The sequence below is a fragment of the Cavia porcellus genome, unplaced genomic scaffold (assembly GCF_034190915.1).
Source record: "Cavia porcellus strain 051 isolate PalLab524CR breed Dunkin Hartley unplaced genomic scaffold, mCavPor4.1 scaffold_8, whole genome shotgun sequence".
Classification (NCBI taxonomy): domain Eukaryota; kingdom Metazoa; phylum Chordata; class Mammalia; order Rodentia; family Caviidae; genus Cavia; species Cavia porcellus.
This window is the reverse complement of record NW_026947491.1, coordinates 25,433,248-25,460,762: the sequence shown is the minus strand read 5'-3', so window position 1 is coordinate 25,460,762 and position 27,515 is coordinate 25,433,248. Positions and strand designations below refer to the sequence as shown.

The 27,515-nt window shown below is 40.2% G+C and overlaps 1 protein-coding gene across 8 annotated transcripts in view; it reads right to left on the bottom strand.

Annotated features, from left to right (window-relative positions):
- The window catches only part of Far2 (fatty acyl-CoA reductase 2), a 145,671-nt gene that overhangs the window by 17,966 nt on the left and 100,190 nt on the right, over nucleotides 1-27,515 (bottom strand). For 5 of the 8 annotated variants that reach the window (XM_063254479.1, XM_063254484.1, XM_063254480.1 and 2 more), the window contains 5 exons: nucleotides 22,085-22,313; nucleotides 6,578-6,753; nucleotides 6,173-6,352; nucleotides 3,021-3,198; nucleotides 1,900-1,944 (listed from right to left, as the gene is read on the bottom strand). In XM_063254479.1, the coding sequence (XP_063110549.1) occupies nucleotides 1,900-1,944; nucleotides 3,021-3,198; nucleotides 6,173-6,352; nucleotides 6,578-6,753; nucleotides 22,085-22,273 (768 nt within the window). In that variant the 5' untranslated portion in view covers nucleotides 22,274-22,313. Of the gene's footprint in view, nucleotides 1-1,899; nucleotides 1,945-3,020; nucleotides 3,199-6,172; nucleotides 6,353-6,577; nucleotides 6,754-22,084; nucleotides 22,314-26,259; nucleotides 26,445-27,515 lie in introns of those variants that run through there. The other 3 variants (XM_063254483.1, XM_063254485.1, XM_063254486.1) reach the window with 3 other exon arrangements.

Genomic DNA, 27,515 nt, shown 5'->3' with positions numbered 1-27,515 from the left:
GCTATTTCCCTTCTAGGTATCTTCCTGAAAGGGTTAAAGACATTGTATTACAGTGATCTGTACAAACCCATGTTATAGAAGCACAATTCATAATAGCTAAAGTGGCCTATATGCCCATCTACGGATGCATGGATAAAGAAAATGTGGTATTTACACATAACAGTGTACTACTGTGGCACAAGGAAAGATAAACTTGAGTCATGTGTAGGAAAATGAATGATTAACTTTGCAACCATAATGTTAAGTGAAATAAATCAGACACACAAGCTTAAATATTGCGTGGCTTCTCTTACATGAGAAACCCAAATTAAAAAATAAAATGTGAAATAAAAGCTGGATAGAAATCAGGGAGACAGATCTGTCTCAAATGGAATGGAGAATAAGAGAGGCAGGGAGGAGAGAGATGGGGTAGGGAAGAGGGGACCAGGAATACAGATGTGTCCTGTGCGTGCTCTGGCTCCACACGAGGAGTGAAGACACTCATACTGCAATCGTGTACTGAGGAGAAAAGAAGCACCAAGAAAAGATTTTCAGATCATAAAAAGTTAGTTTGTAACATATTTTAAGACTTCATGTTTCATGAATTTTTCTTACCATGTCATAAGTGACTCTGTTTTCTCCGAGTGCATCTAAGCTTATAAGCATTAAAAGATTGGGAAACATCTGAAAAAACAGTGATGGTACATCCTACTATTTAACAGAACAAAATTTGCTTGTGAACAAAAGCCACAATTATTTACTTTTTGTTCAGTATCGTAGTTCGCATCAAAGATCACTGATGTATATAGTATATAAAAATTGGGAATTATTTGTACTAATAATTTACAGACCTTAGGGAATATGTTAATTCTTTATACCTTGCATTTTTCCAGCATTCATTTGAAATTATTAATACTTTCTTACATTCCCAATTTTCCTCTTTGTAACTGACTCCCCCTTTTTTGAGAATAAAACATCAGTTTTTGGAAAATCCTAGAAAATTTGAATAAATGTGCAGCTTTGCAATATAATAAAAGCTGCTCTGGGCCCATGTTAAAATAACGATGTTCTAGGTAGTCAGATGTTTCCTGCCAGCTACGTGGAAGGTAGAAAGCTCAGAGGCAGATAAGGAACAGAAAGAGACAACCAGAAAATCAGGGGCAGAAGCAGTGCACTGTCATAGTTGACTTTCGTATTTGCTTTTTAATTCATGTTGAGCATAGTCTGCAGAGGAACAAAGAGAGCATGAAGATGCCTCATGCTTGTTTAGATAAGTGAGTTTCTATTTAGTGTCCTGAAATGTGAAGTCATTGTTCTTATCCTCAGCTCCTCCATGTGGACTGAGACGCACAGCCAGGTGATCTGGCCACAGGCGGATGGGTGTCAAGGGCAGGTGCTCCCTCCCTGATCAGGGAGGAAGGAGGAAAGACTGGTTCCTATAGACACCAACCTCCCCCTCAGAAAGATGTGCTGAGACTCTTTCCTGTGTCTGTGAAGAACTGGTAACGCTACACATTTCCCTCACCTGCAAACACTTACAGATGGCTACATCAGGAATTTGATCATCTCTGAGACTTTTACCACCTCCCCAGTTTGCTGCACTTATCCAAGCTACTAGTAAAATCAAGAAAGAGAAAATATCCCCATCTTGTGGTAACTAAAAGAAAATTCCTGACATTCGTTTTCCAAGCTGAAACGCCTTAACAGTAATTGATAGCACATTACCTGTTTTCCTGATAATAAAATTCTCACAGAAAAAAGGTAATTCTATCCTGTGTGCCTTTTCAGTCCACAAAGTTGAGATAAGCCTTTGTTATTAGAACAGTAACATTTGTGTTTAGATCAACAAGGTGGGTTAGCACTAAGAACGATGTTACTCTACTACATTTCAGGGAATTATTTCCCCGTTGTTATACATACCGCAATAATCATCCCACTGGGCCCATTAAGGTTATCAACCCAACCCTGAAAAGAAAAAGATATGTGTTTATTACATTTTTCAGAAAATCATCATGCAGTTTAACCTTAATAAATTTCACTTTGTCTTAATATTTATGATTTGCTAACCAATTCATCAAACATTTGTTCCATCTGAGCTTTGATTTTAAGCTCTCTCAAAACACTTAACACACAATTTACAGGAATTATTCAGTTTTTGAGAATTTTAACACAAGCAGGGTCTTATATGGAAAGTGGTGTCGGCCTGCTGGAGGTGTCAGAAAAAGATGATGTTCAGGGATACTTGGGGGGAATGTCTTAATGGGTTTGTTTCCTAAGCCCTAAGCAAATCTGTTTCTTTATCTATAAAAATCAAAATGTGTATGTACAGTGGGAGTGCAGAGAAGATAAAGGGTCTAGTATTTGTTGATCCTGTTACTAGGGGCCATGCCCTTTAAATACTACTCAAACACAGTCTCCTCTAATCAACTGTCCAAAGTTAAGTTGTGCCAGTCCAGAGTCACAGATGATGTGATTTAGAAGACTGCAGACAGGGATCTGGCTTATCCAGCCCTGGAGCTTCAGAGTTGCCTTGGAAGAGATGATGTAAATCCAAGAACCTTTTAGAAGGTAAGAGCAGTATATATAGGTAAAAATTTATTATTCCTAACCTGAGAAGCTATGAGATTTGTGATTCCTGCTTATCCTGGCAGCTGTTATACTAGTACTTTATTGTTACTATACTAGTAACAATAAAGAGTATTGTTACTAGTATAGTAACAATAAAGAGTATTCCAGTATATTTAAATGATAGAAACTCAAGTAATGAAATTATCTTTCATGGGAATTTTGGGACTAGTTAGTAGTATTTAAGAACACTCAACTCTAGGACATTCAGCATAACCCCCAAAGGAGGCTTATGCTGGGTACAGTCTGAATGAAACATTGACTTTTGCCATCATATAATGGATTCTTTTTTGATTTGTTACACTCAGCTATGAATTCCAAGAAGCCCCCAAGGGGGCTGGGAGGTGTCAAAAAGAAATGGAGTCAGAAGGGTCTGGTTTGCAAGCGAAGCAGGGAACACACAAGAGCAGGCGTACTGGGAAGGGTTCCTGCCAGGTGGCCCCCACGATGGAGGGCCTGATGATGGCAACATTCATGTTCGCGCCTTCCTGCTGCACCACGATCTCTCCCAGGGCCTTGGTGTAGGTGTAGGTGTTGGGCCGGTCCCCAATCAGCTTGGGAGTGATCTCATCAATGATTGCATCATCCAACCACCTGAAGGCAGAGAAAACGAGCTCTAGAGACTTATTGTACAACAGAACACAAAGCAAAATTGAGACACACAGCTTTCACCCTCTAGCACACAGTCACAGGTTACCAAAGGTGAGTGAGTGCATACCTGTCTAAGTCATCATGATGCAGGGGCTCTGTGCTGTCTTCCACAAGCCCATTTAATCAAATCCTACTTCCTCCCACCACATTAGATAGATAGGTAGGACAGATAAATAACAGATGATAGATGGATGGATGAATAGATCATAGAGAGACGATAGATGAATACATAGATGATGGATAAATAGATAATTGCTAGATGATAGATGAGACAGAGAAGGATAATGGATGATAGATGATAAGTATATGACAGATGAAACAGATGATACAGAAATAATAGATGATAGATGACAAATGACAGATGATAGAAACGTTATGATGGATAGATGACAGTAGATGATACATGGATGACAGATAAATGAAAAATGACAGATACAGATACATGATATGCAGATAATAGATTGATAGAAGATTGATAGATACATGATAGAGGATAAATGGTAGATGATAGCAGAGATATATGATAGACATGATAGATACATGATAATAGGTTGATAGATGGTAAAATATAGATGACAGAAGATAGCAATAGATAGGTGTGACTGATAGATGACAGATAGTTGGAGAGAAAGATAGATAGCTTTAACAGCTGTACAACCTGCTACTTCCAATATATAACCTCTAATTATCCCTTCTCTGATGGGTTCATAAAAGCTCGTGTTGCACACAGACTTGAGCACCATGATGGTACTTAAGTGTGTGGCAGGTGCAGCCCATGGTTCTGAGGTCCCCCATTTATGGTGCCTCCACAGCAGCCCCACACACTCAGGGTAGAGGTTCTGTGAAAACCTAGTATGCTGATCCTGAAGGTGAGAGGTGTTCATTTGTAACATTTCTCTCATGCCTTTAAAAACAGAATAATTATGGCAGAGTTGTAATCTGGTTAAGCAAACCTATGAAATGTATTTTGAAGGTTTGTTTGGAGTCAAAGATAATAGCCAGTGATTATTTTCAGAGATTTGCAGGGAGCTCTGCAGTCTACATGGAGGGGCATCACTGTGAAAAACACTGTCAGCACCAGCCACATATTTCAAAAAACATGTCACAACCATTTTGACCATCCCAAGTCTCTCTAAACTTTTTTAAAAGGCAACTAATTACTGTCAGTTAAATACATAATGTTTATCTTTTTTTTTTTTTTTTTTTGTCTTTTTCCTTTTTATCGGTACCGGGGACCGAACTCACGACCACCTGCTTGCAAGGCAGATGCTTATGCCGCTGAGCTAAACCTCCTGCCCCCCATAATGTTTATCTTAGCCAACAGATTTATTTGGTTAAATGGTGGGTATAATGCAGCTTTTAAAACATAATTAAGCTGCCTGAATGTGTTCGTATGATTTTTATTACTAATGTGCTTGACACGTTTCCTCCTCCTGTGGGACAGAACATAATCATACTATTTTGACTGTGAAAAATTTTAGCTTGTCACTGCTTTGCTGCTGTGACAAATGCTGAGCACTAAAGGTGCATTTGATGCTAACACCCAGAATTGTCACTCCCAATTGCAATCTCTCATGTGATACTGAGGTAGAACATAAAGACTGGCTATAGTTTTTCTTGCTTTGGTTGTGTTAGTGCTGAGTATAATCTGGATACTCAGATGCCTCTTAGATTGAATAGAGAACAGTTAGAAAGTTTCTATAATTAAAAACCTAGGGTTGTTTGTGAGACACAGCTGGGGAATGAAGGACCTAGCAGAGGGCCTCACTGTGGGTGAACTCACAGCTCATAGCTCTTTCTGGATGATCTCTCAGGACTTTTCCTGCCTCTGACTGCACCGTGACCTGCTGGGTCCTAGGGGCCCACAGCGCAGCAGGGTGTGGGAACTCGGCCAGGTCTGCAGTCAAAAGCTCTGTTCCTCTGTGGGGCATCTCCAGCCTGTGGACAACACACTCGCAAGGGACAGCACAGGCAGAGTGCAGCCAGCAGACTCGCAGACTCACTCCGCTGTGAAAATGTGTGGGACATTTATAGACTCTGGGCATTGTTTCTCCTCTGCTTTCTCTCCAGACAAATCAAGGCTCTGAAATGTTCCTGGCACCAATTAAGTGAAGCCTCAGTTATTAGCAACTCCAAGTCACTCCAGATCCTTTAAATGACTTTCATTCCTCTGTCCTAGATATTTTTAAATGACAGGTTAAAAAAAAAATCTATTCTCAGAGCTGGAGGAGATAATACTATTTGTCCTGAAGGGAACAAAGTCTTCATTTAGCTAAAGCCTCATAAAGAGGATATTTTAAATATAAACACAGTATTGTGTGACATTACAATGTGACAAATTCACTCTAAATGAAGTACCTATTTTTTCCTGCTATTGTATTTTTATGTAGCTTAAATAAGATACATGGTAAAGTTAGTAAAATAACTAGAAGAGTAAAGAAACAGAAATGTATTTATTTTGAGACCAGAGCCACATCCCAAGGACATGGGAAGAAGAAATGCAAGAGACCTCATGGTCCGAGAGTGAGGAGAATACATTTCAGCTGAGTATCCATTTCAACCACTGCCTTCTGCCGGATGTTAAGGGTGCTGCTATCCCTAACAGTTCTCCTTTACTAACCAGGGGTCAGCTGCTTGTAAATATAAATGTATCATCACTACTACTCAGTCCATCTTGACAAGGATGTGAATGAGGTTCAGAGAGGCCGAAGAACTCACTCCAACTCCTGCAGCGAGTAAGCTGTGGAGCCACAGGCTGAAGCCGTCTTTCTCTGATGCCAACCTTTTTCTCATGAAATTTTACACTCTGCATTATGCTTCCTTTATCCTAGGATAATGCCAAGTTCACTAAGAAGGGTGCAACTGTGTCTAAGAATCCAAGAGAACAGCTGCTGGCCCATCCCTTAGCCCTACTCACTCCATGGAGTCAATGATTTTCTTCGGCTCCACAGAACACGGGTAGATCACTTCATCTATGTGCTGCAGGTTGCAGTTAGAAAAGGCCGTGGAGAGGTGTATGAAGGCTTCGAGCTTGGGCATCTGGCTGGCCATAAACAGTAGCTGCTGAGTAGCAGTGACATTCAGCTGCACGGCGTGTCTGCAAAGTGAGCAGGGGGCACCGTGAGGGAGCATGCCAGAAACTGCCTTGACCCTTTGGACTCGGGCACTGGCCTTGAAGAGCAAAGAAAAGGATAGGCCCTGGCGCCCTAGTGGCAGGATACTTGCAGTTATTACATGTGGATAAGTTTTGTGGACAGAAACCATAAGGAATCTCACACTTGTGCACACACATGCAAGCTGTGAGAAGGTACCCAAAAATTACCTCAGAGGGTCATCAAATCGTACGGTGGCTGCACAGTGGAAGATAACGTTGGTGGAAGACAGAAGCTCCTCCATGTCTTCCTTGCTGATGCCAAAGTCATGCTGATTGAGATCTGCACTAATAGGTCTGATCTTCTCGTGCACATCTGGGCAAATTTCTTTGACTTTCTCAAACAGCTGAAACATAAACAGGAATCAGTACCGAAAATGGCCACTGCCACTTTGTTCCAAGTGCACTGCTTTGTCTCACAGCACTCTTCAGAAACCAGTTTGAGTTGTGAGGCTGATACCATCCCAGAAGGGGTCCACCTGCTCAGGAGCCTCTGCTGCATTCCCAGTGGGTCAGCCAGGTTAGTATAACTCCTGCCTCTCTCAACTTGAGAAACAGCTTAAACAGTCCATTTTAGAAACCAGCAAGGGGTTTATGATTAGTTTTTCTGAGGGGTAAAGCAGTGATAGTCGCCCACATCCTGACCTGATCCTCCTTCCTTTCACTTTTAAGACAACCTCATATTTACACATGGAGGGGAATGCTTCCAATTTGGGGTGGCCAGTTATTGTTTTCAATGTGAAATTACGAGCCTTTACAAATCACTAGCAAAATTACCAACCACTTGATTAACTGACTCAGGTCAACAAGATGCTTTAGCAGTGCAAACATAACTAGAAATAAAGAATCAAGCCAACTTGTAAATGGATAAAATAAAAACTTTGTATAATCTCATTCTAATAGAAATGGCAGTTTATGTTCATTATGAGAATTACATGAACAATGTGTTTTTGTGGGATCTTAACTGACTTTTTTAATATTCTTATTTATATATAAAGGGAAAAGAGAACATGTTGAGTCTGCCTTTTCTTCCGTGCAGAGATTCTTACATTAAATTGATATTTTTCCATTTTCTTAGAAAACATAGCTTTAATAGAACTTGTCTTGTTTCTAGCCTATTTTGATAAGATTTTATTGCAGCATATTAACATTTATATTTAGAGAGTTTAAGAGCAGGGAAATTTAGTCTGTGGTTTAAAACATAAAATAGCCACAATCAAGAAGCCCTGTTATCCCCTGAACCCCAAATCATGCTTTCAAATTCTGTCTTGACTCTCAGCAGCAGGCTTCTTCCCTCCACTAAGCAGCCAGCTACCTCTATACTTTGTTTTGTTTTGTGAATAATGTAAAGCTGAGTCATGTCAGCAGAGAAGTCATGTTCTATTTGCACCAGGCAAGATTTTGTTCAAAGGCCTCTGGGAACACTGTGAAGAGGACTGGGGACGGGAATCAGATTCACAAGGCAGCTGGGGAAATCAACACAATTCTGTTTCTAAGCTACTATTTTTATGCATTATTAGGTCAGCCCTTTCTGTGGGTATTACTGCAATTCTGAAAATAACTTAGAAGTTAGGTCAGTCCTCAATGCTTTTTTGACGCCTGGAACTGATAAGGTAGACACAGTGTCTTAGGTGGGGGCTCAACAGAGGTCCTTCTGGCTCTTCTACAACCATTCGTTTTAGGAGCAGCTGGCGGAGCTAGTGATCATTCATGTGCAGAGCTGAGAGCACAAAGTGCTCAAGGAAGGCCCCGAGGACATGGGATACCCCAGGCAAACAGGTGTTGCGGCCCTGAGAACATGAGGTATGAGAGACAAGCTAGTTCAGCCAAGGCGGTAACACATGAAAAATGGATAAATAAACTCACTGCAGTGGTTGAGAAGTTCCTTTCCTACCATTAGGAGAAGGTTCCACTTGACCTCAGCCTTCTGTGTATGATCTCTTATCTCTATCTCTCCATCCTTTCACCATCTTTTCCCACAAGACCACTGAGAGCTGTTCAGGACACCCAAACACTGAGATTGCAGGACACCCAAACAGGGACCAGGTTAAGAAGAAATTGTGAGTGAGCAGACACTTCTCAATATGTGCACAAAAGTGGGGAGAAGTGTATTGATATTATCAGTATCAATCATAGAGGTATATGGATATTAATATCATCAGATGTAAAGCATGGGGCAAATAGTTCTCAACATGTACAAAGAAATGATGTATAAAACGTGTTTGTTGTACTATTGTTTTTTCTTCTTCTTCTTTTTTTTTTTTTTTTGTATTTTTACTGGTACCAGGGATCGAACTCACAACCACACGCTTGCAAGGCAGGCGCTTATGCTGCTGAGCTAAATCCCCAGCTCCTGTTGTACTACTGATTCCTGTATTTACTTTTGTTTTGTGGAGAAACCAAGACAGAAATGGGCTCCAGAGAAGCCAAAGTCAGCAACAGGCTCAGTAGGGTTAAAGAGAAAAAGAGGCTCAGGAGAAACAATAGGGACAGAGGTGTAATTATTTTATCAGGTGCTAAAAATGAAGCAAGTAAATTCTCAAGCATAACAAGTGTACATACGAATACTCAGTCTATTATGGATTCCTGTGCTTACCTTTCTTTTTGTGAACTTGGATTAGGGAGTGTCTTAATGGTTATACAGTTGTTGATACAACCACAGAGGGTTTGGTTTGGAGCATTATTTTAAAATCAAGTCCCAAGCAGGAGAAAAAAACAAAACAAAACAAAAAGGAAGCCTTGGCTGCTGAGGCAGCAGACTATTGCATGCCCTGGGGAAAGGACATGCTGGAGATGGAGCCTGGGCAACTAGGTGCCTTAATACAGGATATGAGTTTTTCTTTTGAACTTAAGACTGACAATGGCCCAGCTATATGAGTGCTGCCTTCTAAACCTTTTGTAAAACTTTTCAGTTTCTCTTATCATGTGAATTTCCTGTAACTCTCAAGGTCAAGGAATTGTTGAATGTGTTCACTGTATACTCAAAAGTCAGTTACAAAAACAAAAGGCGAAATCTTTCCCTACAAAATTTACAGCTCACAATAGACTTTACTTGGAAGTAAATACCATTAACTATTTTTTTTTGTCTTTTTCATTTTTTATCGGTACCGAGGATCGAACTCACGACCACCTGCTTGCAAGGCAGGTGCTTATGCCGCTGAGCTAAACCCCTAGCCCCCAATACCATTAACTTTTAAATCCAATTAGGGACAGGACTACAGCAGCAGAAAGACTATCCAATCAGGTAAAGGAAAAGAAGCTAGGAAGGGGCCTTTAGAAAGATCTTCATACTTGATAATGGAAGGGACGCAGTCCACTATGCACTTGGGTACAGGGCATGTTTGTTTATGTTTTCCCAGGGAATGCTGACTGGCCTATGTGGGTGCCAGAGTGTGCTGTCCAGCTGTATCATAAACCCAGATTCAGAGAATGAATTGATTCCACCTTTCAAGAAGCTGATGCTCAGTCCTATGGCAGTCATGCCTCAGAGGCCAGACCACACTCAACAGTCAAGGATGGGGCCAGACTTCACCTGTGGCCAATTAAATGATTTGACTCGGGATGCTGAGATGTCAATCAAAAATAGGAATCAAAGATCTGAGTAGGTGACCAAGTTGTGTAGAGATAACTGGACAGAACGGACACAAAATTTATTAGTATCCTTAAGAAAAAATAAAATGCAAAAATATATATTAATTATAGATAAAAGGTTTTGTCTCTTTCAAATTATTCTTTTAAGAGATCTCTGCTAATTGACCTACAAAAAGTTTGATTAGTTTATTTATAGTTATAAATTCCTAAGATTGTAAAAGAGTTACTATAATTCAATTTGATCAAAAATGTATTTGAATGCACTCTGAATTCATAAGATGTCTATTTGTCTAGTCTGTTCAGCTGTGTACTTATTTCTTGGTCTGTCATAACCATGAAGAACTGTTTTGATTTGAGCTCAACAATTTTTTCTCTTTTATTTTTCTTTTGCATCTTTTGGATCATTTGTTCAAAATTTAATTTGGGATATAGATTTAAAAGCATGCTTCCACCTGGATGGCCAGCTGGTCAATTTAATATCAAAATACATCTTTTCAGAGATCATCAGAAATTTGTTAAGGTAACTAAGAGGACCTTTTAGAGTTGGAAAATTATTGCTTAAAGTTCCCTTTGATGAATAAAGGAGCAGCTGCCTGGGAAAAATTATCCCAGCCTTTGTTCATTAATAGGAAGCTGCAGTGATCATCATGGCCTTAAGAGAGACACCTCAATAAATGCTATTAAAATATATTACTGTAAAATGTTTATGTTACTCATTTGTTAAAGGATTAAGTTTTATAGACAATAGGGTTTTTGATTTAAAGGTGTTCCTTTACAAAGATTTTCATATGGCTATGATATTGTTTTTGTAGAATATTAAATGTATTCATGCCTGGAGATGTGTGGGTCTTCTGAAGTGTGGAATAAGGACTGTTTATAGTGATAAGACTTTTCTTGCAGATTCAGACATCTGCTTTTAACAAAACTTATGTGATATACATCCATCAAAGGATAGCAAGTAGTTAAAAAGCTTATATGTTAGATAGAGATGACTGATTAAAAAGTTATGTCAAATTGAAAATTTAAGTGTATTACAAAATGTCATTGTGATTGTCATGATACAATATTATGTATGGTTTTTGATCTCAAATTTTCTGTGTAACATGCTATCTGTTACTATTCTATAGGAATTTAAATATTAGGACATCCATGGTTGGTAGAAATTAATGGTTTCGTCTTGTGTAAGATTAAGCTCACTGCTCCCATTACAATGTGATGTATTCTCTTCTGGATGTTTAACAACTGAGGTGGGAGACCAAAAAACTAAAAAAGATAAAATGAGCTAATAAGATACCCAATATTTTGGCCCCAACCCTTTCAGGTTGGTGAGGACCCATGATACAAGAGAACCTCTGCTGTGGCATCCTATAACTTGGTGAGTCCCTGGTCTTCTGACCAAGGAGATTATAGGACTGCAGAGGAAAGTGATCAGCTATGTGTAAATGTGCTTAAGGAGAGTCACCAGGAGAAGAAAATCTTCCCAAGCTTTCATAGAAAGCAACCCGGTCTATCAATGGCTGTGACTCATCCAGACAGCTGACACGGACAGAAGTACTAAGAGGTACATGGTTCCAGGTAATTCCTAAGGAGACTTAACTGACCTTAACAGATAGCAACAAATTAATTTCAGTTAATACAGGTCTCAATCTGACATGGTCTTAGCTATCCAGCAGAAAAGTATAACTGTAAGAAAGTTGTCTGCAGAGTTCTCAAAACACAGCTCCTCCAACTTCAACTAAACACTTATTGATTGCAACTACATAAACAGAAATGAGGGAGATGTTGGGAGACCCTGAGCTAATGTTGTTCACACGTGCAGACCTGAGAGCACAAAGCACCTGAAGAACACCTTAATGACAGAGAGAGCCCCAGGTGAACGGATGTTCCTGCTGAGAACACCAGGGAATGAGAGGCAAGCTAATTAAGCGAAGGAGTGTCACATGACAAACATATAAATAAACACATTGCAGAGGTTGAACAGTTCCTTTCCTGCCATCAGGAGAGAGGCCTCCACCTGACCTTAACTTTCTATACATTATCTTTTACCTTTGTTTCTCCATCCTCTCACCATTCTTCCCCACTGGGGACTTTGAGAAAGGCACAGGATGTGGCACATTCTAGAAATTGTTCTAGTATCAGTCACAGCATGAGGAATATTTGCTTTAACCATAATGTATTTGCCCCTTTGGTATCAAGTTCATGTTAATTATACAACAGGCATATGTTGGCTATGTTTGACAGGTTCATAAAAAATTTGTACAGTTTCCTCATTTAATGAATTTGCAGAAGGTTCCTCCTGAGTCTACATAACAGGCATTGTTTACTGGGAATTTATTCAGGATTCTCATTTTAGTCTGTGGTCACATCTGGCTCCAGGAGAGGAGCCAGAGCTGGGGAGGGTGGAGCATCCCATCCCTGTATGTGATGCCGTAAAAACAATGTGTCGAGGCCCTGAACTGTGTCCTGTCACCAGGTAGCTATCTTTGGGCCATCACGTATTGGTTATTCATATACCCTCGCTTTGACAGGATCTGCAGAGTTTGGTTTTGGCATTCTGCAGGTCAGTGAAGCTAGTACTGTTTTCTGTCCTCATGTGAATCTATGGGCTGCATTCATAAAATCCATCTCTTGAAATAAGACTGTATTATTACTTCCCAACAAAACACCAAAACTTGCTAAGTATTTTTATTTGGTGAAAAAACATGAGATCTTTTATACTAAAGTACAATCTGTAGAACATTGGACACTCCAAAATTAGACCATAGAGAATATCTGCGGTAATGAATAGAAGCTTCTGTAAAGGTTCTGTAAGTTAGCCTGACTCTAAGAACAATAAAAAACTAGTAAGTACCTATAAATTAAAGCAGAAAACCTTCCAAAACAAAAACCCAACACACCTTCTGTATAGTTTCATAAAAAAAAATAATCAGAGAAAGTTAGGATTTTGCTAGTTTATTAGTAATTCCCAGGAGATATGAAGAACTAACGTGGAAATTTCTATTTCTTTACTGAGGACCATTTCTATAAAAGCATAAGGCAGGGTGCTAAAACAGTATAGTTATCACACTTTGAATTTAGCAAGGCATCTGGCAAATTGAGGGACAGTTTCATTTCACACCGCCGAGGTGAAGCTCGGGTGCCTGTTCTCTGTACATGTGCTTGAGTTGTTCTGACACACACTCCAGGTAAAGGTCAGTGGTGTGTCAGAAAGACCCCAAGCCCTCTGGAGATATGAAGGACAGAGTGTGGACTCTGATTCTACCATTTACTAATTGTATAAATGGAGCTAGTTACTAACCTTTCTTTACATATGTATTTAAAGTCAGTCAGCTGTTATTTTGTGATCTCAAAGAATTAGTGATTAAGCACATATCATGCTATTGTTAAAAACAACTGTTCACTTAACAAATTTTGATTCATTTTACATAAAAATCTATAATAAATACCAAGGGCAACACAATGCTCGTATCTTGTGGTTTACTGCCACACCAAAGGTGAATGTCAAAGAGTTCTCCTTGGGCAAGACAGGAGTAAGCGTGGTTAGGAAGTTGGAGGTTAATCTTCAGATTTTTTTTATTCTTTAACAGGATTGATGATTTCTCTGCATTATCCATACTAAGGAGTGAAAAAAGTAGCCATGCTGGTGGCAAAGGTCTGTAATACCAGCACTCTGAGAGACTGAGGCAGAGGATCACAAGTTAGGACCCAGCCTAGGCAATGTATGGGGAAAAAAAAGATCAAAGAATGCCCAGAAGTAGTCATTCTATCTTCTTAACAATGTTGTTACCCAAAGAAGTGACATCTTTGGGCTGGCAGTGCTGTGCAGTTATGAACATGAGCTCTGGAGAAGAGAACTGCATTCCTACTTTGCTGTGTCACTTCCTTGGCCCTCATCACATGACTTAGGCTAGAGGGCAATGCTCTTAGACTAATTTCTCAACTGTAGTGGTAAAAGTAGTCATATCACAGGGGTTAAACAGAATAACGGAAGTCAGACGCTTGGTCCAGTGCCTTTTGGTATCTCTCTCTCTCTGCCTCCCTTTCCTCCCCTCCCCTCCCCTCCCCTCCCCTCCCCTCCCCTCCCCTTCCTTTCCCTTCCCTTCCCTTCCCTTCTTCCCCTTTTCCATAAAGCAAAGAAAGTGGCCTATAGAGGAGCTGTGCAGAGTAACTGTCAAACTGAAGAACACTGATTCTTTGTTAATCATGGGAACAATTTAATTCTACAGAAGTTTAGGCTTCTTCTAGTTACCCTAAATTTACAGAACCCTTTTGATTTTTCCCTCCAGTGCTGGGGATCATCATCCAATGCTCTCCCTTACATTTCAGAGATGATTTTCCTCCAGACCACTGAGGGCTTGCTGAGTAATATAATTTTTCCATGGAAGCTGATGTCTAAAGCCCACTGGAATGTGCCAAGCTTTGTTTTCATCCTTTTCCTGGTGACATCAACAGGACTGTCTCCTTCACCTCCCAAACCTAGAATTTCATTTGGTCTTTGCAGAAGGTGTATTCTAAACTCACTATGAACTCATCACTACCATTCCTTCGTCTAAAGCCTTATTGTAGTTTAGATCAAACATATTCCCTTCCTGTATTCAGTGGTGTGGCTTCTGTAAGTAAGGCAACTGAAGAGGGCTGCTACAGCTGACTTGCTGTTGGCAGTTGGCCCTGGTTAGAGGGAGGTCAAGGGGGCAGTGACCAGAAAGGGCCTGTCACCCTCCCTGGGCCACCCTTCCTTCTCTCTGCTTCTGGACCCCTGTGACTTGAGCAGCTCTCCTCCCCAGGCCATTTTGCTTCAGAGCCAGCCAACTATGGACTAAAAATATAAGCCAGGGTTCCTCCCTGAAGTTGCAGGTGTCAGGTGTCAGGCAACCAGGAAAGTGACTAAAATGACACTGTGGCTTCACAGGAAGAACACATTCATTTTTTATATTCTTTCAGTGAAATCTTTTTTAGATTCTGGGCTCCCAATCATGCTTAACTAACTACACAGATCACTCAGTGTAATTTCAAGTACTTGAGATTTTTGTTTTCCATGTAGATTGTCTTCTGAAGGTTTCCTTAATGAATTATTCCAAGTAGATTTATACTGACTAAGATCTTAAATGTATATACATGGGACATGACTGTTATAAAAACAGACATCTTTAGGACACTAAGGAACCTCAGAATGCTCTCAACATTTCTTTGAACTTCACAACTAAATGATTTGTAACTTATTATCTGTTGAGAAGAGAGCCACCCAGATATCATAAGCATATCAGGATATGGTATATCAATATTTCTATCTAGGCTTGGTTTTGATACAGTGGAAATATGACTGGTTTACAATTAAATGAGCACATTTTGATCAGTGAAAGGCTGGCAGCTGGCTTGGGGACCTTGGCGACCCCCAAGTTGAACACTTTGGTCTATGGTGAGAACTGCACAATCCAGCATATGGTGCGGAGCACATTTTCCTTAGGAGCGCCTGACACTTTCTGAAAAACTAGGAGATTTTTTGAAGACAAGCTGAATATTTACCCTCACATTTCTAATAAAAATAAGTCACATTTTAATTCTTGTGAGCACTTCTACAAACTAAAATTAATTGAATTTTTATCTGTCATAATTTTAGATATTCATAACTGCTTTGCTGCCTTATTGGCTGCATTTTAAAAGAATGTTTTATTTTCCCCCACTAAAACGTATAACATGCTTATTGTAATTGTATTTAGAAAGTAGGAGATTACTGCTTTTATTTATTTTTGCTACTAAAGAGGGTGGTTTCTCTCCTCCATAAAGAGTCGTATCTCCTCATTATAACTGTAAAAATACAATTAGTCCAGAAAATGTAACATGGCTTTACATTTTTTGTGCACTGATTGCTTTGCAAGCATTTTCTTATTCCTTTCCCTATTTTATAGAACATGATTTAATGTTCTACATCCTAATCTAACACATGTATTATTTGTTAATAATTTCTCTATTCTAGAATACTCAGATTGGCTCCAGTTTTGTTACTATAAATGATGATACAATAAACATGTATACATTATTTGTGCATCTTTGTTTGTTTTCTTAAAGTCATTAAGATGTTCATCAATAATTTGTTGCTATTCAGATACTTTCCCCTTCATTAATATGTCTCTGTAAGTTCTCAGTGAACACCTAAGAAACTTGGTCATAAGTAAGAATCAGAAAAGGGTTCTGTGTGGCCAATACATTAAAACAACACAACAACAAGAATAAAAACTACACAGCATCCCCTACTTAATTGTTTCTCTCTGAAAGCAGAGACAGGAAGTGAGAGGTGGTAGCTATGTTATTATCACGAAAGAATCAATAGATGTACAAATTTTAGAAGAACAGATGTCCTTTTTATCACACTGCCTGAGGACATACTGTAATCAAGGACAAGCTGGTTTTTTATTATATTAGAAAGAGAATTTCTAGGCCTCACATAATACCTTTAGGAACACTAAGATTCATTGGTTACTAGTGAGCCAGACAGATGTATTGCTTCAAAGCTGCACCGTGAGGATTGGGAGTGTAACTCAGTGGTAAAGCATCCGCCTACCATGCAAGTGCACTAAGTTCCATCCTTAGCACCTAGAAAATGAAAAACCAAAGAAAAACCTAGCTATGCCAAGACTGTTTAGGAATAGGTTGCAATTCATTTAAATCACTGTTCATGTCAAGATAGTTAAATGGCATAATCTAGACTGGATCTTGATTCATATGAGATATTTCATAAATATTTATAGACTAGGAGGTCTCCCAGAAGAAATGCTAACCCAGACAGAAAAATCTCCAGAGTGAGAATGCGACAGAGGCCATGCCACAGAAGTACACATTGGTGGGAGTCTAGACAAGACTATTGAGGACCCTTTCCACAGAGTGCAGTGGGCGTTCTGGAAGCAACTGGATTCACCTGCCCATTTCTACAGTACACTTTTCTTCACACAGACCTTGAAACTGGACTTCAGAATACAATTCAGTTTTCTCTTTACTAAATGTCTGCCCTCTGCCTCTACTATGCCATTATAGTAGAACTGTTGAAAATATGTATAAATGTTTTAAAAGGAAGTAATTATTCTAATGTAAATTGCTCAAGAGGCTGAAATATGGAAATTTCTTTATAAGTTTCTCTCCATCTCTGATTTTGCAGCAAAGGCATGACATAGTTCTAGGAATTTTTGAGTCAAATAGTCAGATAAAAGCTCACAGAGGAAAGCCTAGGCTGCTGACTAAAAAAAGAATAATATGGTTTAAAATCCTTATAATATTTTTTGAAGTGAAATATTCTAATGTTGCTTAGCTTTCTTCTAATCCAGTGGTGTTAAACCTGTGCCATGCATGTTATTTTTCTTTTAAAACAAAAGATGATAATGTATGAGTTGCTTTTTAAACTAAAACCTCAGCATTCAGGTTTAATTGCAGGGTCGGCATCTTGTGATAAATCAGTGGGTTTGGGGTTGCAGATTGGGCATGCATCCCTAAAAGGCTTGCCATCATGGCTCTCATCTATTCTCCCATATTTTTAACAAATGAGAGTGCATCTCAGAATGTTCCTCATGCTTAGTAAACTAATGTCACAATTACCCTCTTGCATTTTCTAGAACATTCAAGATGCTTCTGAGCTTTAACAGTCCTATGTCTGGATCCTGTTCTGGAAGTGGGACTTAGAAACCAGTCCCACCTTTTATTCTCTTTCAAAACAACTTTTTTTCTGCATAGATAGTACTTTTCAAAATACTTAAAGACTTTTTAAAAATAAAATGTATCTACTTCACTAGACCAAGATCTATGAGGATTCCTCCAAGTCTTTTTTATTATTCACTACTTTAATCACCATGTTCCCTTGTCATACAGCATAGTACCTGGTACACATTAAATATCTGTCTCTTCTTTCTCTGTCTCTATCTCTCTCTCCTTTTATTTCTAAACATTCAGGAATTTTCTTACTTTGCCTCTAACTGTACTATACTTTTAAGATTATTGTATAAAAACATATTTTACCTAACAAGATTAGATGTTCTGTGTCAGGCATTTTCCTGTTCCTTCCTCTCAGAGTTGGCCCTCTCTCAAGACAGACTGAGTGGAGAATACACTCAGCCCTTGAGCCAAAAGATCTCAGTCACAGTAGCAGAGATCTCAAACGACTCATAGCACAGCTCTCGCACTGTGTTCTCCTCTGCATTAGTCTCACTTCCATACTATATCATTACTATTTTGTACTTAAATGGCAAGAAATCATCTAGTTGTCAGAAGTTGAAAATTTTAAAAAGAACTTCTGCACACACCACAATTGGCGCCCTCTGCTCTAGAGGCAGAGCTCCAACCCCTCCGACCTGTGCATAAGAAAGTGATAATGTACTCTGCACCCTTACTGTGGTCCAGGCACTACTGTAGTTGATGGCCCTGTACTAACTCACTTATGCCTCACAATAGTGTGAAGGATAATGACTGCTGTTGATTTTATGTGGATAACTTAGGCTTGGTATTGCAGCCACACTGCTCAGAGGTGGGCAGTGGACACCATCTCAGGCCTGTGCCACCCCAGAAGCATGCAGTGGTCAGGATGATTCCCTCCTAACATCTGCTCCTGCTTGTCTTGGAGTCGTCAGTAGGTGACCTCCCTTCTCTAGGAGACAGCACTGTAGGAAATGGGAGAGGTTTGTGGATCTCCATGCACTCTTAGGTCTGAACAGTGATTGTATTGAGGCTGAGGTTTCTGAGCAGATCAGTGGATGACCTACCTCTGGATCAGAAGTGGACATGTAACTTCCCCCAGGCTAATGAGGTATGAGAGACACAGGCATTCTAGAAGAGTGTTGTGCATCTTAGAAGACAGCCAGTCTGTCCCGATCCGAAGACTGCCATCCCCATCTGTGAAGCTTGGAGCCCCGGGTGCAGCTTCCTCCTTGGAAGCCAGAACAGAACTACAGAGTTGAGAGACTCAGAGACCCTGGCCCCAGAGCTCCAACTGGGTCACAGCTCCTCACCATCGAGCCTTGGATTCAGTCAATAGTTTTGTTTTTCAGGTCAAGCTCAATATCTACTTCAATTGAAAATAATCTGACATAGTTAGGTGATGCCTTTCAGGATCTGGTCTCAGCATACTTTTTTAGACTTAATCTCATGTATAGGGGCCCCAAAAACTGCTCAGAATTTCCTGAGTACCCACCCCTCCCTGCCTATGCCTGGGTAGACGTAATTCTCCCTCCTTAGCACGTACTTAGCTCCCCTTTCCTTGGAGAGCTCAAGTGGATGACAGTCTCACTCTCCACGAGTGAGGCTTGGGGACTTGATTTGGCTGTGCCAGTCTTCTCTTCATATTCTTGGTGCCTTACAGACAACTAGCACACAGTAAAAACTGGAATAGGATCCATGGGCTTAACAACAACAGGCAGCTATGAGATTGTAACAATGGCATGGCTGCCTGGATTATGGCACAGTCTACTCTACAAGATACTTAATCACAGAATTTGCTGTAGTAACAGAAATATCCATCCCTGCTCCGCTCAATAAAAGAACCACTGGCCATTCCTGGCTATTGGGCCTTGGACTGTGCCTAGTGTGAAAGAGGAACTGAATTTTAAATTTCATTTCCTTGTAATGAGTTGAAACTTAAATAGTCACATAGAGCTAATGGTTACTACATCTCATAGCACAGATGTAGACAAGTGAACAAGCTAATTTCAAAGAAAGGAATTTTCTGTCCACTCAATGATTTTAGACACCAGAGTAAAATGGAAATAGCTGAAGCTGTGTTATTTTGACTCTAACAATATTTTATCTGTGAGGTAAAAAATTAATGTAATCCATGAATTTTTTTCACCATTGAAAACTAGACTGTCTGTGTAATTTAAAAAATATAATCCTATCTTAATTGTCTTTATTTCAAACTCTCAATTTTCAAGGTGAATAATCCCAGACTCTCAGAGGACCAGCTATCCTTGCCGGGCAGCTCCTCACATGCACACTCTCTCTACCACTGGGAAGCAACAGCACCCTCACACTGCAGCACTGAGAAATGAGCAGGGAGGCTTTTCCGTCCTGGGATGCCCAGAAATGAGAGCAAGTAGCCAGTATTTTCTGCAAGGAATCTCTTTATAGCTGTCTGACCCCACGTAGTGCTAGGAAAACTGGTGCTTGCACACTGAATGACTGGCTGCTTTCACAGTCAGGGAATAGAATATGTTCTCGGACATGGTGGACACTAGACTTGGATTATTGGAATCTGGGGAGGAGGGGATGGTCACTCTCTGGAAGGCAGCAGTTTACAGGTAAAGCAGCCAAGGATCAACGCAGTGTGTGCCTTCTCCACGGTCACAAGGCTAAGTGGCAGGGTTTCCACTGAAACCCAGGAGATTCTGACTTTGAAGCCCCTGCTTCTGCTATCAGAAAATGACAGGCAGGTGACATGCTGCCACTCATGAGTCCACACTTTGAGAGCCTCTGTTTATAAAAACCAGCAGCTGATAATAAGTAACTCTGCAGTGGGTGGGGGCTTGGAAGGCCATTTCACAGATCTTATAAACAGTGTAATCAAGATTTCCATCTCAAGGGTAATATTTCTAGTATACTGAATACAGTGCATCAAAAGGAGAAGTAGGCCAAGTCTGTGCTGACCAAAGTCCACACTACTTCTGCAGAAATATGGAGGGGGAGGACAGCCACTGGACAGAGGAGGGGTGTCTCCTGGGGATGGAAGCAAAGTCCACTGGGAATACACTGCAAAGTGAAGCTGTCTAGAGAGGGATCCAGGAGCTATTCTAGGCTTTGGGTTCACATGCTGTCAGTCTCTGGTCCTATTCTGAAGAACCATTAGTTATCCTCAAAGTGGTGTGGGTAGGAGCAGTTATGCAAACCTGGAGCTGGAGGGGGCTTCGAGGTCTGGCTCTCTCATTACCTTCAACCCGTGGTAAGTTAACACTGTGCTCTTGGTTTCTCCATCTATACAAGCATGCCATGAGTGGTTCTTACTTCACGGGTTGTTGCAGAGATAGTAGAGATATGGCACGAAAAACATTTGGAGTAGGATCTGCTGTGGACTCAGTGGCCATCACTGTTCACTACTATCCTTTGTCCCATGGCTGAGGAATTCCATGAAACAAGAAGAGGACTTTCCAATTAGTCAGTGATGGCTGGTATCAAAATCATATCCAGTATCAGCAGGTGAGTTTGACCATCAGTGTGGGCTGTCTATAATGTACTGTGCTATCAGATTATAAATAAATGTGTCTTCAAGATGTTAGTGCTGAGTGATTACACATTTGAATAATTTTGTAAAAATAAACAAAGAAACAAAAAAACTCACTCCTTTAAATCTTCCTGTTGAATGGCCTAGGTGATCTGTGTACTCTAAAGGATACTGGGAAGCCAGATATGTACATTTTTCTCATTCAGTTCCTGCAGGAGGTAATTGTTGTCATTTCTACCTTAAACATTGTGAATCTGGAGCTTTAGAGGTAAAATGACAACAAATCAATAGTCCGGAATCTGAATTTAGATGTGCTTGAGACCAGAGGCTATACTTCTTGGAAATTTACACATGAGAGGATATGCAGATTTGTGGAGGGGTAAAAGGATTTCATAACCAAAAGCTCATTCACACAAATACAGTATTTTGTTTTCAGTGTCTTTACCTCAGAACTTAATGGACAATAGAAATACCAAACTTCTATAGACTTAAGAGCCAAACCATTCAGGGTTAGGAAAACTGGAAGTATGATGGCATGCTTCTGTACAGTCACATCTGTCCCATGTGTAATTGAATTGGATATAACAGTAGACTACACAAAATTCTGGAGGGAAACCACCTTGAATTTAGCAAAATAATTAAGGGAGAGATCAAATGAACTTGCAAAAGATTTCAAGCCTGGAGCATCCACATGAGATGTATTTTGATTATTAGTAATTTCAGAATAACGTGGATCCTCATGTGTCCTGGACTGAAAGGAAGCAAGCTCTCCATTCCAGGAGCAGCTGCCCTGTCCCCTCCTCTCTGTGTGAACAGATGTTCCTGCCTCAGGCTCTAAGGGGGCATGCAGGGAGCAGCTCGCTGGTGGCATGGCATACACACCGCCCCACAAGACACACCTTACTGTTCAGGATCTGGAAAACTCTCTGTTGGAGCGTCTGGCCAGCCTTGGGCCGCACAAGGATGTAAATGATTTTGAGATCTGGGCTGGTGCGAAACAGCTTCTCCATCAGCACTTTGCCCAGGAAGCCGGTGGCCCCAGTGATGAGAATGGACTTGCTGCTATAAAAAGCTGCAATCATCGACATGATTCCTCCTTTTCCCTTTCACAGCTCTGGCAAGAGGCTCCTACAGAAGAAGAGAAATTAGCAGAGTTTGTAGTCTCATAAGTCTTAAATACAAAGTCACTCAAAATGTTTCTCTCTTATGCTTTCAAAAGCTCTGAAGGCAGGAAAAAGAGGTTAGATTGTGTGAGGTGGTACAATGTAAGGGCACTGCGATTTACTTGGATCACCCCCTGCACTGTACTTCATACCAACACGGGTTAGCTGGAGATGGGCAAGGCGTAGCTCCTGCTGTCAGAGAATTGCTGCCATCTAGGGAGGAGATGGACACACAAAGAGATCACTGAATGAACGTGCTAAGTGCTAAGACAGAGGGCACACACACAAGGGACACAGAATACGACCTAAATGTTCAGAGTGGGGTGTATAGATTGCGAGACCCTGGCTGAAACACGAAGTCAAGGCAGGGAAGGTGCTGCAGGCAGAAAAACATAAGAGTGGCCCCAGGACCTGTGAAGTCAAAGCTGAGAAGAGGTGTTACATTTTAAAATGTTATGATACAAGAAGTGCTTCATGGTAACCTTAGAGCAAATCACTGAAACACTGCTCCTGTCGCACCTGGCCATTTTTGACTACACATGTGGTTCTCTTCCTTGAGTGGAAAATGGGTCAGCTGTGTGTAGGAGGTAGCTTTGTGTATCATTCCTGATTGAGGAACTGAGCGGAAAAGGCAGAAAAACTTCCAGACCTTTTGTTGTCGTGAGCCCCAAAATAGCCCCAAGTGCAGTCTAGGGCTCAGTCCATTTAAGGTTCCATTTCTGGGCATACAAGAAGAGTTGGCAGAGCAGCAGAGTGATGCCTGATGCAGTACAGGGCTCTGTTACTGCCAAGAGAAAGCATTCCATGCCATAAGACTGCAACACCAACTATTCTGTCTTCAAGTTCACTTGGAGACTTGATGAGAAGGAGCAGGAGCTTGCCTGGAAAAGAACCATGTTAGTGGGGTGCAGGAGCAGATTTGCGTCCCGTTCACTGTCAGCGGTAGGAGGTCCTCAGTGCTTCCTGGAACACAACTCTGGGACAGGCTCTGACCTGAGAGCTCACAAAGAAGAGAAAACAGACCAAAAACAGTTACCATCCTCCACCTGAACAGTGGCCAAGACCCCTCCGCTGATAACTTCTTTACTCTCAATGCCTTTTCACAACTATCATTTGTATTTTGAGGATGTTGTGGCTATGTTCGTGGGTAGAAGTTTGCTTTTGTGGGATTTATTTATTCATGAATTTATTCAACAAATAACTTGGAGTTCTAGGCTAAGTTCTTTTTTTTTTTATTTGTCTTTTTTGAGAGGGGGTCTCGCTATGCAGTTCAGGCTGGCCTCAAGCTCACTTTATAGCCCAGGCTGGTCTCGAACGCGCAAGGATCCTCCCACCTCAGCCTCCCCGAGTGCTGGGATTACAGGCGTAAGCCACTGTGCCCGGCTTAGGCTAAATTCTTAAAATGAGCTAATGAATAAGGAACATAGGTCCCTGCTTTCACTCCAGAGCAACACAGAGCAAGACTTCACGACCTTCAGTGAATGACAGAAATTAAACCCAAACCATTCATGGTAGGAAATCTGAATTTTAAAGCATCTCACCTATGCTCACTACTGTATAAGTCCTCTTTACTGAGGATTGATGTGAAAATTATTATTTGGAAAACCCATATGTAACAATGAATGACTTTTAAACTCATGTGGCTTGATATTTCTCACAAGCAGTCCATTGGTGACTTCTCAAGAATTTAGCAGTTGGCAGAGTATTGAATTATCCTTGCTTTGCCTACCTCAAAGCTCAAAAAAGTGCTATCATCAGGTTTGGGAGACAGCACAGTACCTAGGATTAGCATACAGATTCTAAGGAAGACCCAAATCCTATTTCTAACACTTGGAGCTGTGTGACCTCATGCAAATGACCAATCTGGCCATGCTTCCCTTTCTTTGTAAGTGGGGATAACAACAGCATCTGCTTTAAGAGCTGAGGAGAGGATGAAACTAAAACACGTGAAACCCTTAAATCTTTAGAATGTCTATAGAATATACTCAAATGTTGGCCAATGATATAGTCACTGACTTTTACTTTTGCCTTTAATGTTTTTAGATTTTTCTTTCAACATTCATTTTAATTGGTCTTATTATTTACGTTCTTTTGGAAATAGACAATGTATAACTCAACCAACCATAAGAACCATGTGAAGCATCTTCACCAAACTCTTCTTGGCAATAAATATTGCCTATTCCTATGCAAGCAAAAATCTTCAGGTACCATACTTCTTTAATATGATATTAGTTATGCACAGACATAGGTGAGCAGGAACATACAGATGGAGAACTGAGTTAAAAACTTCATTTGTTCCAAAGATGTCAGATGCTTATCCTCAAATATTACGATTTTTTAAAAAAAACATGCAAATACACCATTTTGGTCCCCACCATAAAGTCCACCCACATCACCAAATATAAAAAAATTCATCCAAATACTTTTTTCCAGAATCATCCAGAATAATGTTTGACCAAGCATTTAGGCACCATGGCCTCACCATAGTGACAGAAAAAAAATTAACCATCACAATTGTACCCCTTGTCAACTTTGCACTATGCACCCCCTTTAATCATATGGAACCTTCTATTAGATACAGCAAGGGTGTAATGAATTCCACATAACACAACAGAAGTACCCTGCATACAACAAAAAACGCATTAACCCTTCCTCAAGAAGAGGAGGCAAATTTCTCAGTTGTTAACTACTATTCTTGCTATTAGAAAACAAATACTAAAAGGGAAAGTTACTACTTAAATACTGCCGTGCAAAGTCGATAAGGCATAGGTTACAGGATAAAGGGATAAGAAAGGGAAGAAAACAAAGATACAGCAGATCTTTTAGTTACAACTAGTCTGGAATACTAACAGCTCGGGTTGTGATCAGAATTTTAGGTTTAATTTAGACTGAGATTTTGAATTACAACCGAACGTTGGTGCTAAGCTTACGTGAGTGTCACTCTGAGCCCAGATGTATGTGTATGTGGACGTGACTTCAGTCAATACTTTATATAATCAATATGATTACTACTATCAAAATGGGCCCCCAAAAGCTAGAAAAGAAGCTAAGGAATAAATGGAAGGTAAAGAAAGCAATCACAATAGAAAAAGAGAAATTGTGGAGAAATATGAGAAGTGGCATTCATATGATTGATCTTGCTAATACATACAGCATGTTAAAACCCACCAACTCAACAGTCTTACAGAGAAAATATTTGCATAAGGAAGCTAGTGTTGTTAAATGTGCTACTCAAATTAGTAAGTCATAATCAACATTGTTAGTGAGCTAGAAAGACTATTAGTGTAGGTAAATGAAAGGCAGATAGCAGGTTATAGTCTGAGTATAATTTGTGAAAAAGCTAGGGCTATAAATGCAGATCTTGTAAAGGATAATCGATTGGGAGTGATAATGGTGAAACATTTCATGCCTGCATGGGGTGGTTTCATAATTTAAAGTGAGACCTAGGACTCATAGTATAACGAGCATCATGAAGCAGCCAGTGCTGATAAAAGGACTGCTGAAAATTCCATATATCATTTGGAAATGATGACACAGAGAAAGGAGTTTTGCTCTCATCAAGGTTTCAATTACAATGAAACTGGCCTTCTCTGAAAGAAAATGCCTAGGAGAATATACATTACCCAGGGAGAGAAGAAAATACCAGGCCACAAGCTTATGAATGACAGGCTAACCTACAGTGCCAATGTGAGTGGTGACCTCAAGATAAAGCCATAATAGTCCTGCTTGGACTGGGCTGGAATTTTCCACTGACCTTAATCACATGCACAGTAGTACTAAGACACACTCTAGGTCAGTGGTAAACCTAAGGCACCTGTGACACAGCGGGCCATTTGTATCGCTGAACGTTCTAAAAGGTTGCCATTGCTGCTCTAAAGTATCTGCTATATTCCAGACCCACTCTTCCTTACCTCTACTGTGATGTGGCAACCAGATCTCCCCTTGATGTTCAGTGTCAACCACTCCAGTCACCACAGGAAGCCCCTCCTTTCCCTGTCAACTCAGTCATGATGAATCACAATGGCCAGACAATTGCTCAGTGAAATCACTGGAGTGTCTCTTGCTGGAGGGGTTCTTCCCTTGGAAGTGAGAGGTGAGCAGAGGTCCAGTATGGAAAACAGTAAGTGGTACCACTATTTCCAACCCTTGTACCTGGACCTATGCATCTTGGCTATGGGAGAAACAGGATCACATATTAGACAGTGACTCGGCATAATTAGCTTTCTAGAGACCTGCTGCAGGCTGGAGGGAAGGTGGTTTCGCAACTGAGGCTCCAGAATGCCTCCCATCCATCTCTCTATCTCTTTCTTTCCCTTTTTTTCTTCCTTCCTTTCCTTTCCTTTCCTTTTCTTTCTTTCTCTCTCTCTCTCTCTCTCTCTCTCTCTCTCTCTCTCTCTCTCTTTCTTTCTTTCTTTTCTATTTTACATGTTTTATTGACATCTTCCCTAAACACAGTAAAGGACATTCATTTCATTCTACAGTAAGGTCTATATTCTACCAAGTACTTTTGATGTTTCTTAGATCACACAAATCTCTGGTTGCCCAAAGTTCACATTTGAGGATTTTTAACAGGTAAGAAAGTGGCATTTAACAGATCAGGGTCAAGTTCCAGTGAACTCGGTGGTCCTGATGTGGAACTAGTTAGTGTAGGCAGAATTAAGCTGCATTTTACTTGGTCCCACAACTCTTGGTTTCTGGGTTCACCTGTTATACAAAGAAGACACAAGTTATGTAAGTTTTTAGCAACAGGGAAAACAAGGGAAATTCTACTTTTTGGAATCCTCTCATGGATTCTCTTTATTTCCAATAAAAACTCAGTGTTAACTTCAAAAACAAAACAACAGAATGGAAGTAGCAACAACAGTGGGGAGATGGGGCTTTGATGATTAAAAGGGGATGCATTTATCTAATAGTATGAATAGAAGGTAGGAATATTTTTCAAAATGTGAGATCACTGAAAGAAACCAGGAAAGTTACAAAAGACATATTCCAAACATCATATATATAGTTTTTGTTTGTAACTTTTTATATTGATGAAATTTTAAATGTACAGAAAAAGTTCCAAAGGAACTTTGGATTTTTAACAAGGAATTCCTGTATGTCTAGTTTCACTAGTTAGTTCACTTGATTTTCAGTTTTATATATATGTGTGTATATATTTGCATAT